The sequence below is a fragment of the Ornithorhynchus anatinus genome, chromosome 9 (assembly GCF_004115215.2).
Source record: "Ornithorhynchus anatinus isolate Pmale09 chromosome 9, mOrnAna1.pri.v4, whole genome shotgun sequence".
Taxonomy (NCBI): Eukaryota; Metazoa; Chordata; class Mammalia; order Monotremata; family Ornithorhynchidae; genus Ornithorhynchus; species Ornithorhynchus anatinus.
The window spans coordinates 16,853,791-16,866,517 of NC_041736.1; the positions used below are offsets into that span (position 1 = coordinate 16,853,791).

General features: G+C 35.3%; 1 protein-coding gene across 6 annotated transcripts in view; it reads left to right on the forward strand.

Annotated features, from left to right (window-relative positions):
- Positions 1 to 12,727, forward strand: part of DYNC1I2 (dynein cytoplasmic 1 intermediate chain 2) — a 50,921-nt gene that overhangs the window by 13,750 nt on the left and 24,444 nt on the right. The window contains exons 4-7 of one of the 6 annotated variants that reach the window (XM_029071710.2): positions 3,039 to 3,056; positions 3,735 to 3,825; positions 7,616 to 7,675; positions 9,998 to 10,113. In XM_029071710.2, coding sequence (XP_028927543.1) covers positions 3,039 to 3,056; positions 3,735 to 3,825; positions 7,616 to 7,675; positions 9,998 to 10,113 — 285 coding nt within the window. Of the gene's footprint in view, positions 1 to 3,038; positions 3,057 to 3,683; positions 3,826 to 7,615; positions 7,676 to 9,997; positions 10,114 to 12,727 lie in introns of all 6 variants that reach the window. The other 5 variants (XM_007671222.4, XM_029071712.2, XM_007671223.4 and 2 more) reach the window with 5 other exon arrangements.

The window sequence follows — 12,727 nt, forward strand, 5'->3', positions numbered from 1 at the left end:
TGAGAAAACAATCCCAGAGAAGTGCAGTGATTTGCCCAAGGTGCCATAGCAGTCAAGTGACAGAGCTGGGATTAGAATCCAGATGTCCTGACTCCCAGGCCTGTGCTCTTTTCATTAGACCGGGCTGCTTCTCTAATTAAAATATAAATAAGTATGTTAATTATTCTGAAGTAGAACACTTCTCACATTAGATAAAAGCCTCCTGAATAGATTTTCTTTTTACTGGGGCTTCAAGATTAGACTGCTAGCATGGGGAGTCAATGTTTTAGGTGTGCCTTATTGACAGTTTTTAGCTCAAAGAAAGCTAGTCTTCTGCCCAGAAGGGTCTTCCATTCAATATTCAAAGTGTTCTCTAAAGTCCAAGAGTGCAACAGAAGTAACCGTTACATTTTTTGCTCTGGAATTCTAGAATTTTTTGAGTTGTTTGGGTCAAAATGTAGCAATAACAGCTCCTTAAAAGAGACCGAGGGAGCTGGAAGTGGCCTCTGACCATTGCTAACCAAAGGGTGACTCCTGGTACTGCAGAAAATCAGGAAAAAGCAGAATATCCAGGGGAAGTTAGTTGAGCATATTGGGTTGGGAAAAGAGGCAGTGGCCCTGTAACATTCAGAGTGTCCAGAGGGTAGCTAAAAAATATCTTGGGTGAAAAAATAAATGGGTGTTAAAAACATAGTACAAAGTTGTGAATTGGAAATGGTGAAAGTAATACCAATAAATAATAATTATGGTATTTAAGCATTTACTTTGTACCAAGCACTTTTCTAAATGCTGGGGTAGATATAAGGTCATCGGGTTGGACACAGCACCTATTGGGAATGCTTCCTGTAAATTAACAGGAAAGACCATGTTGATGTCAATAAAATAGTATTGATGCAAATAATCTATAAGCACTTTGCTTGAGAATGGTAGTTTTTATTGTGATCCTTGTTTTTAAGCATGGGAATCGTTTTCCGAAATTTTCTAAGTTCCACGATTCAGATACCAGAATTTATCCAAAATTTAGTGATTTTCAAAATAACTTTTAGCCAGGGATAAATTAGGGGCTATTGTTCTAATGTCAAATCTAATGCTGTTCTTTGATCATTAAGGAAGGATAGGAGTAGGAATGTCCCCCTCAACTTGCTTTTATTGTTTGTTTTAAAAGACTTGATATCTCATTTGTAATGCATTGACTTGAATGCTTTCCAGCACTTTCCTAGAGGCTAATTTGGGATCATAGCTGGAACACTGTTTCATGCACATTTGGATATTTAATATTGTGTCACTAGGCTAATCACGTAGCAATATTCCCTTTGCTCAGTGTTCATTTTAAAGGGCATATATATGATTTTTACATTCATGAAAAATTTGATATAATCAGCAAATTAGAGGCACTAACAACCTTGTTATTTTTCTTACCATTAGTTAAAGAAGTAGAAAATGAGCATAGGCTGGTAATTTTTTTTATATTTGTGTTTATAAAGACTGATAGATCATATTCAAATAGAATCCTAGAATCACAATCCCCTTTATGGTGAAGTATTACTGGAATACGTAAACCTAATTTCAAATGCATAGGTACCGTTAACTTCTGTTTGTGGGAAGCAGTGTGGTCTCGTGGAAAGAGCATGGGCTTGGAACTCAGAAGACCTGGGTTCTAATCCTGTCTGCCATTTGCCTATTTAGCATTTTGGTGCTTCAGCTTCCTCAAAAGATACCTGTTGTCCCTTTCCCTTAGACTGAGAGGTCATTTGGGACAGAGACTGTGTCCGATTTGGGAGAGTTTATAGATGCTTTTGGATATCCATCCTCTTCCCCTCTTTCCAACTGTCAGTAGAGAGGCTGGTTTATTGTCACTGCTGGGTTGGGGAAGAGTGGTAAAGGGATGGGGATTTTCAAGGATTTTAGAGACGGCAGCATGGCCTAGTGGATAGGATATGGGAGACCTGCATTCTAGTCCCAACTCTGCCACTGGTTGGGTGAGTGACCTGGACAAGTCACTTGGCCTATCTGTGCTTCAGTTTCCTCATCAATCAGTAAATCAGCTCACCCCCCACCTTCTTTACCTTGCTGAATTCGTACTACAACCCAGTCTGCACACTTTGCTCCTCTAACACCAACCTACTCACTGTTCCTCCATCTCGTCTATCTCGCCACCAGCGCTTTGCCCTCGTCCTCCCTCTGACTTGAAACTCCCTCCTCCTTCATATACGACAGACCACCACTCTCCATACTTGCAAAGCCGTATTAAAATCACATTTTCTTCGAGGTCTTCCCCAACTAAGCCCTCATTCCCCTACTCCCTGTCCCTTCTGTGCTTACTATGCACTTGGATCTTTATCCTTTAAGCACTTAGTATCCATCCCACCCTAAGTCCCACAGCACTTATTTTCCTATCTGTAATTTATTTTAATATCTGTCTCCTCCTCTAGGCTGTAAGCTCCTTGTGGGCAGGAAACATGTCTACCAACTTGGTTGTATTGTACTCTCCCAAGCGCTTAGTACAGTGTTCTGTACACAGTAAGTGCTCAATAAATACCATTGATTGATTGATTTTGGCTTATCTTGTACCTACTCCAGCGCTTAGCACAGTGCTTGTCACATTAAGTGCCTAGTAAATACCACAAAAAAGTAGCATATGGTTTTGGTTTAGATGCATAAATGGAATTCTCTAGTAATTATTTAAAAATAAGGAGAGTGTATCTTCTGTAGAAATACATTTAAAAAAAATGTGTTTATTTTAAAATGCAGTCATGCTAATATCTGATAGACTATATACATTGAAAAAAGTTTTTGAAGAATAATTGGAGTTTGAAGACAGCTGTGGTAAAGCTTAACCAGAAGATGGCAGTGATGATCCTTCTGTTATACCTACAGTAGTGATCACTAAGTTTTAAGCAGTACAGGACCAAATATTATTGCCTGTATTACTTTAAAGGCTTCCAATAAATGGAAATACATGTGTTCTGTTTGTTTATATGCTATGAAAAATATGCATTTCTCTATAAGAAGGGATTAAGAATATTTTGGGTGTCTGTATCTTTGTTTGTACACTTCAGTTATTTCTGAATACTGGGGTAAGGAAATTAACACAAGTCTTGCAATATTTAAGTTGCATGCTCTCACTTTTTGTTCTGCATCAGTTTTAAAAGGCATGTTGCTTTATGACTGGTTTGCATTCTTCCACCCAAATTGCTGGAAACTAATGAACATTTTAAAGGAGACATTCTTATATAAGCCTAATGATTTGACAGCATCAATTTTTCTAATTTGGCAAATTTTAATATTTCCTGTAATATATTCCATGGGGGGAGATTCTTATATTCATAGATCCAGAAATTAATAACTATTTTTAATAGACTACTGTATTTCATTGTTTCAATTTCTGGAAATAATCACTGATGCTGACTTACGTATGTCATGATAATAGTTTATATGAGATTATGAATAGCGGGGGAAGCAGTCTCCTTTGAAAGTTTGTGCCAACATTTGGTAAAGGCTGAGCTCAAAATGCACATTTCATCAACTTTATTAATTAAGTCCAGATGCATTAAATGTAATTGCATGAATCTCCAGCATGAATTGTTAACATTGTCTTTTCCCCCTTTTTTTCTACTGTTCATTTTCATTCATGTATCTTTTGGTTTGCCATTTTTTTCCTTTAAATATTTCATGTTGAATTAATTTTGAAACATCATAAGCAGTGCAACCTCTGAGAATAGTAACAGCGGATACCTGTCTATTTCACTATTTAGTCCCTCCTCCTATGTCTCCATCCTCCAAATCTGTGAGCACTCCAAGTGAGGCTGGAAGCCAAGACTCTGGAGATGGCGCCGTGGGATCTAGGTACGGTAATTTTCCTTTAATATTTTAATGATGGAATGCTTTCATTGCCTAGATACTGTTGATGTTTCATGAGGGTTCTAAATAACAGTGTTGAGTTAATGTTGACATTTTGAAACCTGAAAGACACTGGCATAGACTCTTTCAATCTGGGAGAAAATAATTTTAAGATATTTTACCTTTATCAATCTTGATTAACCCAGCACCAAAGGTCAGGTGATATATCTTAATTGTGCCTTAATTGAAAGTGAAAGACATGTACAATTATGTGCTTTGAAATTCATCTGTCTTCAAATCTGAAAATAACTTGCTGTTTGCTGTTACGCTAGCTGTTGAACCAGTTTTTGGTTGTGGTGGAAAATGGTGTGAAATGTGTGTGCTAGATAAAAGTGTTTTATATAAACCTAGTCAATCCTGTCATTAGCAGTAGTTTTGCTAGGAAAGGTAATAGTCATATAAAATATTCAGAAATAAGGGAGTACTATAAATGTGTAGGAAATACTGCATCTTTTCAGTGTCAATATTTTTTGACCATACCACCCCTTATAAAAATACACTTTAGATTTATTTCAGGATCTTGTGCCCTCACAAATTGAAATTTACTGCTAATGAAAGTCTTTTTAGGACATACGTAGTCACCTAGATCATTCGCGTATGGAGCCTTAGGTTTATATTGAGACATCTTTCTCATTCATTTCTAGTTTCTTGTCAACTCCAGTAGTCTTTTGTAGCCACTTCTTAACAAATGCTGAAAATATCTTAAATACAACCTGCTGACTGAGACCCAGAAAGATTGAAATCCACCAATAATCCCGAACATCATTTTCATCTTTAGCTACAGTCACCTCTCCCACTCACCTTTTATCAGAACAACTCGCAATCAGCTGCACTGTTTGGCGGCAACGAGTGAAATGCATGAAAGATGACCAGAAGAAGGGAGAAGGCAGAGGGTCTGGATTATTATTCATAATTTGTAGAGGTCTAGGGTAGGGAATTTACCAGGCATGGAGTGGCAAGCAAGTCTGAAAATCTTGAGTCCCAGAACTCTGCTGCACAGACAGGGCTCAACCTGGGACTGACCAGATTCTATTTGGCTTTGGACAGCCCTTCAGCCCTCATGGATTCCTTTTTCAGAGGTGTATGTCCGGGTTAGGGGAGGGTGGCTAGGGGAAGAGAATGGGGAGCGGACTGTGTCAAAGCCAAACTACTGACAGGAATAGGCTGGCCACAACTTCAACATTTCACCAGTAAAACTTTCAATTTCAAAATCTAAAATTTCCCTATCTTTTTGAGAGTGATTATATGTGAGCAAATTATTTAGAATTATAGATGTTACTGTATTTAATGAAAGCATTTAATATGCCAGTTGTTTTATTGCACTGATTACCTTTCATTGAGGTTCTTAATTGTCTTGGGGTTTTTTTTAAAGCACATTATATCTATCTTAGAAGATGGTGATTCTGTTTATGATGGAACTCACTTCTGTTATTTGTTGTGGTATTTGTTTTAAGCTGAGTGTGTACAACAAGTAGATGGGTATCTACTTACCTGGAGCAAGTGAAAAGTATACATGTAAAGAATTCCTATATTAGCATACAAATACTAGCCAATTCACTTTACAAGAGCATCTGAGTAGTTCAGATTTTGTGACTACAGTTAAAGATATATTCACAGATTCAGTAATTTAAATAAAGTACACCTAATGCCTAAACCATTCTATAATGTCCTCATTTAAAAAAGGAAGGGAAAAATGGTTCTTAAAACAGGAATAATTAAGGATAGAAACAAAAGCAAACCCAAATTGAAAAAGAAGCTCAACAGGTGCAGAATGCAACCTAGTGATAGTTAACACTCAATTATTTATAATCTGATTTTCCAGTTTGTGAATTTTCCATGGTCTTTGTTTCTCTTCTCCATTCTGCTAGTTTCAGTGCCTATTAGGACCTCCAGCTGGGAATAGAAGGGAAATAGGAAAGGAAATAGGTGAAGTGCAAACCAGGCAGTATAGTGTTGGCAGTACAGTGTTGCTACGTGGTAGCAGCTCTGGTAGATTTGTTGAGGGACTATTTCACATTGTTGGCTAATATGGTGAATTTAGGGTATTTGTGAATTTCATGAATCAGACCCCCCCACACCTCCCAGCTCTTTTAGTGTAAATAGTGCTTAATGTTTACTACAGGGAATTAATTTAATTTGATGCCCTGCAATGCCTGTTTATTTCCCGGTGCGTTGTAAAATTAGCCTCTTTCTTAGATATATATCCTATTTAATCTCAACCTGATATCATACTCTTAATATTGGAGGCATTCAAGATAGTACACAAGGAATGCTCTATCTCTTGAAGTCCAATTCCTTTGTGGTTCAACAAAGCCCAAGTTTGTTGTCCTTCAGTGCATACTGCAAAATGCATTTTTATTAACTCTGACCTCTCCCTTAAATCCAAGGAAAGAATGCCTGTTTATTGTTTGGGGATTGGGTTTTATCCTGCCAGAACTCCTAAGGTTTTTGGGTTTTTTTACACATTTGAATCTATAAGATTTAATTTCATTTTGCTACTTTAACTTTTTTTTGTAGAAGCCTCCCAGAATAACTGATAGCTTTATCCTGTCTTTCCATTTCTTTTCATCCATAAAATATTACTGTTCCTTGTTCTTTCCCTTTCAGATTTTTAAATTTAATTCTCTAACTAAAATTTTGTGTTAATATATAATAAAAATAAGCAGCAAACATAAAGAGAAATAGATGGAATTTTTTATTTTCCTGCTCATATATCAGAGCTACTGATTTATAATCATTTAGACTTTGTTTCCTTTAAATCTGAATAAAATAGCTGAAATTGTAGCGTGTCTCATTTAGCTTTTAACCCTACACCAAACAATTGTAAATTACAGTTATGTTAATAATATGCAATGAAGAAGAGTGTATTTTAGTAGAGTTGAATGAAGCTAGCAAGATTAGCTAGGAGTTTGGGGTATTAGTTTTTATTTTGTTTGTTTCCCTTCCAGGCAAGAATAAAACTAAATTTTAATTATATCTAGAAATAATTTATTTAAAGTGGAAGGAGGAAATCTATTTCTCATTCCAATTTATACTGAACTTATATTTTAGAATACCATTCTAGTACAAAATCTAATTGTTCTAGGACGCCACATTAGCTTAGTTGACTTTAAAACAGATGACATACATATGCCCAAGGCAGTGCTTAACCCATAAATTACAGCAGGGTCACATCTTGGAAATGCTAGCTATTCTGTGTCCCAGTGGTATAGTCTTTTTTGGTTTCTCTACCAAAAGGCTTATGTGTTGACTCATTTCCTTTACCAATATGACAATTTCCTGCACATATTTATTGCTTTGGGCAAGATTGTAATATGTTAAATAGGATTTTACTAATTTTGTGTAGTGTTAAAAGAGGGCTTAAAGTTTTAACATCTGCTAACCTTGCTAGATGTCTTGTAAAAAGGGTGTGTGTGTGTGTGTGTGTGTGTGTGTATGTACGCACGTGTGCATTTGTGCTTTTTAGGATCTCCTTTTATCTCCTGTTTTGCAGTTTGCACTTCTGATTTCCAAAAGTACTGACTTTTGGTTTCAGCTATGTGCTTGTGTGTTAAGCATGTTTTACTTATTGCATGAACTAAAGCACTGTTTACCGTGTTCATTTTACTAACAAAAATGCATTGTTTCAATTTAACAATGAATAATGCTTTACATAACTGCAGTTGTGGGCTGTATTTGCTTGACTAACTTATGGCCTTTTTTGATAATGCTGCATGGTTGTTCTACAACCAATCAGGACGCTGCATTGGGATACTGATCCATCAGTTCTTCAGCTCCACTCTGATTCCGATTTGGGGTATTGAATTGATTTATTATCTTTGCTCTTTTATTAAGATTGTGAAGTTATGATGTATTTGGTGAAAATTTGCTAATAGCACGGAGGGGTTTTTGTCTCGTTAGTTCTGCCTGGGCGAAATCACTCAAATTTTGTAATTTTGTTACAGTAGAGTTCAAAGACCAGCCACCTGATCTTTAGTAGCCTTTGCTAAACTATTTCCATTTACTTTGGAGATTAATTATCAATTTGTCAATATTAAATCTTTTACATTTTCTTTATCAATCCATTTTCTTTAAAAGCCTAGTGTTGTGTAGAAAATTATTTAAAATTCCCCTATACATTTTTTCCCCAAAAGCTAAGACTCTGTGCTAAATTCTTTTTATAAGGTGAATATACTCTGTGTTAAGGTACAAAAATTTATATCAACTAGTAGTTGTAGTAATAGTATTTATTATGCCCCACTGAGTACAGTGTAGTGTAGTAAGTGCTTGGGGAAGGTGCACCAAAAGTACTAGTAGTTCTCTGCCCATTCAGTTTTACACATTAATGGGGAGACAGTCATAAAATTCTTTACAGGTAGTGTATTCAGAGTAAATAATTGATTTTACAGTTGGTTATTCATATACACATAAATGCCAAGGAATGTAAAAATAAAAATGGACATATTAGAAGTGGTTGAATACTGAGTGGCAATAGAGGATCATCGAGGGCTCTATATGTAATGGGCAGTGAATCTTGAATAGAATCAGTCTCCAATTTCTTAATTAAAAATTCTGTTCTTAAACTTATGGAGAGGGATTTTTTTTTTCAAAAATCCCAATTTGCACATAGGTTATTAAAATTAAGCATGAGAACACAAATAGCCTTGATCATACACTGGAATTTAATTTTTGGCTAGCACTTAGTACAGTTCTCAGCTCTGAATAGGCCCTAAATAAGTAGTGTTGATTGCATGTCCATTTCAAAGAATTGTTGTGAAAGTTTATATTTAGCCATATTCAGAATATTTTTTTCCAAAATATAGTCTGTCCACCCTAAAAACTCTGAAGAAGTGAAGTTAATGCTAAGTAGTGTATGTGTTATCTTGATAATCCAAATATATGTATTGGGTTTATGATAGGAATAATATATAAATTAAAGCAGCCTCTTTTCTGGAGAGTTTATTCTTAAATCTTATTGCTGAATTAAATTATAGTGAAAAGCCAATGCTGTGGAACTCTGCTCTCATTTCTGTAGCCAGCTGGAAGCCCACTTAGAGTTCCAGCTCTAGAAAATTTTAGTTACATATGTAATGGAGGTGGCCCAGCAGAGATCAGCCAGATGCTGGATACAGGCGAGGTTTTATTAGTTATTTTTACTTTTTTCTTTCTTCCTCTGTCAAGATAGATCATAACGTGATTTGAATTCTTTTCTGTCACTCATGAGATTTGTTGCTTTAGACTAGTCCCTCAAACTCACTGTACTTTAATTTCTTAATCTGTAGAATTAGAATAATAATGATCAATGCAAATTAAGTCAATGCCTTTGAAGTATTAATTTCTTCAATCCAAACTAAATTTTATCTGTCTGGAAAACTTAAGAAAAATGAAAGTATGTTGTCCAATGGAATCTCCCCCCACAAAAACCCAGGGATTGATCATGACCTTAAATATCCTGGCCAGTTTTTTCTCTTCTCGATTTCCCTCTTCCCTTCCTTTCTATCTGAAGGTTGCTAAACCTCATTATGTTGGTCCGCCCCAAAATAGCCAGTAGGCATGACAGCGATACCCCACTGCCAACCGCTTTAAATCAATGGCCCTTTTACCAGTGAGTGACTATCGTATTTTGGCTTCCAGTTGTTGTTTTGACCATTTGCTCCCACTCATTCAATTCAACTGTAGTGAAGCAGGATGTTATATTTTCCAATGAAGTGTGACTACTTTCAAAGAGGAAAGTTATAATTATTTTTTCTTCAATCCAGTTATTTCCTATTATAGGGCTACATTATAGTGAGTTCCCATTGAGAAACTTGCAGGAAAATGGGTGGGAGGAAGATGAGAAATCATCCATTCTTCCCTTTTCTCAGAGTATCTCTGGTTCTGTCCTGTTTTCCTTTCCCCAGAAAATTTCAGGTCTAAGTGGGGTGCTTATTGCAGTTCCAATTCTACATTAATATTTCCCATTTTTGCTGAAATAAGATTAACTTATTATTTGTTTCTGGTGATTATATCCATTTCTACTTGATGTTAACATTTTGAATGATGTGGGCTGCTATTGAAACGGAGTTAATTGTCCCACCTAAAGTGGGAATGCAAGAGTGTATTCGAAATATTTAATAATATTTTTATTCCCTTTGTTTAGAAGAGGACCCATTAAACTTGGGATGGCTAAAATTACCCAAGTCGACTTCCCGCCCCGAGAAATAGTTACATACACAAAGGAAACTCAGACACCAGTTATTGCCCAACCAAAGGAAGGTAATTATCAACTTAGTTTGTGTTAAAATTGTGTTCTTTTGTTCTCTTTTTTATAAAGGAATTCTATTAATAAAATATAATGGTTGTGCATTTTTAGCTTGAGAAACGAAGGATAAAGTCGATGTAATTTGTTCAGTGTTGTCATTTGTAACACTTAAAAAATATGTTCTTCATCTTGTCATTGATATAAATATTGGTTTCGGAAACATTAAATCTTTAGAAATATTTCATTTGTCTTGTGACTGTCAGCTACTGCTACGTTGCCTTGAATGGTTACGTTAATGTCATCGGTAATCTGAGCGACCATAGATATTAAATTAGTCTTTCTTCAGCAGAGGTAGTCCTCTAGGTCATGGTGGAGGCATATTAATAGCATTTCTAGTAGTATTACAAAATGTCTATTAAACAGTTCTTCAAAAAGCTAGAGGAACTGCTCTAAATGAAGCCCCTAACATAATTTTCAGTGCATTTATGCTTCAATTCATTTATGACATTTACGATCTGTTGAATTATATAACCCATAAAAGTCAATGCGTTTAAATTATTAGTTAAGCTTACTATTTTCTGAATTAAGTATGGAGTATACTTGTAATTAATAATCCTGGGCTCTAATATACTCTTAGGAATCGTACATTTGTCATGAACAATGTGTAGCACTCAGGTTCTGAGACCAATTAAAGTGACTCACCCCCCCATCAATATTCAAATAATCTTTAAGCATTATAAAATCATAGAATTAATATTGATTCACGATTGAAGTAGGGAACATTTGGAACTGTAAAATCTTAGCTCACAAATGAAAATTGTCTTTAGTAGTGATTTCCTCTCATTTCTGTCTATTGCGTGAGTAATAGCCTTATTTCTCTCTCACTTCTGTCATACAAATTTGCTCATATTTTAAAAGGATTGAAACTTAAGACAGCGAAACCTTCTTTAGAAAGTATAGGAATTCTATTTTTAATCCATTTTCCATTCTTATCCCAAATTATCAAGTAGCTGGGAGTCCATTATATATAAATGTAAAAATTGTACCTGTAGAAATGATATCAGTACCAAGGCTAGTGTGAAAATGAAGTGCCCTGTCTTATTATTTTGATAATTTAATTTCATGATATGCCTTTTGTGTGTGTGATTTAAAAAAATTAGTAACTTAAAGAGGAATGCTACAGCCCTTCATATATTTCTTGTGTTTCCAAAGTACATAGTTTGCTACAGTCTCCCAAATTTTGAAGAGTGTAAATTCATGAATATGTTATAATATAGGACAAAGGTGTAGCAAACTAGACCAAAAGGGTGAGATAGTCACAGCCAGCATTACTGTAGTCCTGGAGTTGTGTTCATGACAAACCTAGCATCACAGAAAGTTGTGTGTTAGTATGTATAGCTAGACCTCTGTTACACACACATTTTTTCCAACACCGCATCTACTTATGCCAACTTTTGAATCATCTCATATGTACATAGGAGCACATTGTGGGAATTATGTTGTCTAATTCCTTGATACTGTGCTGTCCAGGTAGGTCATGAAAGCATACATTATATTATAGATGATTGTGTGTTTATAGTTTCCGTATTCATGTGGTCCCAAAGAACTGAAGTTAAAGCTATTCAAAATAAAAGTAGGTCATATTTGGTCTGTGTAAAAAATTGGGTGCATTAAGAGATAGCACAAGCTTTCACTGGTAGTGTGCCTCTTAGAGCCACCAAATTAGGTGCAAGAGATGAGTTGGACAAGACACGTTAACTGTCTCATTAAATAAAGCTAGTTGCCATTTTCACTGATCTAACACTAATCAGTTCTGCCAGAACATGTGTTTTCATAACATGTTTTGGATAGAACCCGATGACAGAATTAGGGAACAGTCTTCTGACAACCCACATTTCTTTGAAGACCCTCAGGGTAGTATTGGGGGAGAAAATGGTTGTGCCATCAACATTAAGCATGAGGTTATTATCAAGTGAGATTTTTCCTTAGCATACGGTGCTGCAGGAATGTATCCCTGGTGTTTTAGGAGAACTAGATGTACACTTGAAATTAATAAAATTCTTGATACCTTTACTTGGTACCATTAAAGTTAAAATCATCCTAAGGCTATTTATGCATCCATTTTTCCAGAACAATCCTGAAAACTTGTTTGGTTAAATGATGTTGATTTTTAAAAACTTTTTAATGTCAAAATTTATAAGCATAATTGAAATGATGAATCTGTTTCATAGTATTTGATTTAAATGATGTATATAACTTCTAGAGTAAGAATGTTATTTTGGTAGTGTTTTTACAAGTTTTCCATTTAAGTAATTTTTAATGTTTAGAGACAGCATGATATGCTTTTGAGAGCATTAAACCAAGAATTAGTGACATATATCCTTGCTTCAGTGATTAGCCTAGTTGAAAAATGTAGGGAGCAATACTGAAATTTTATTAGGGTCTGTTCTGTGATTCCTATTAATCATTTTCAGCTAGGCATAAAAATCTGAATTTTATTACTTTCAATATTATTTTGCTACAACAGTTAGAAGTAAATTTACTCCCAAAACACCATTCCCTAACACTGATGAATGTTATGTACTATTATGCATTTAAATCATATGCCTAGTATATGATTTCTAATAA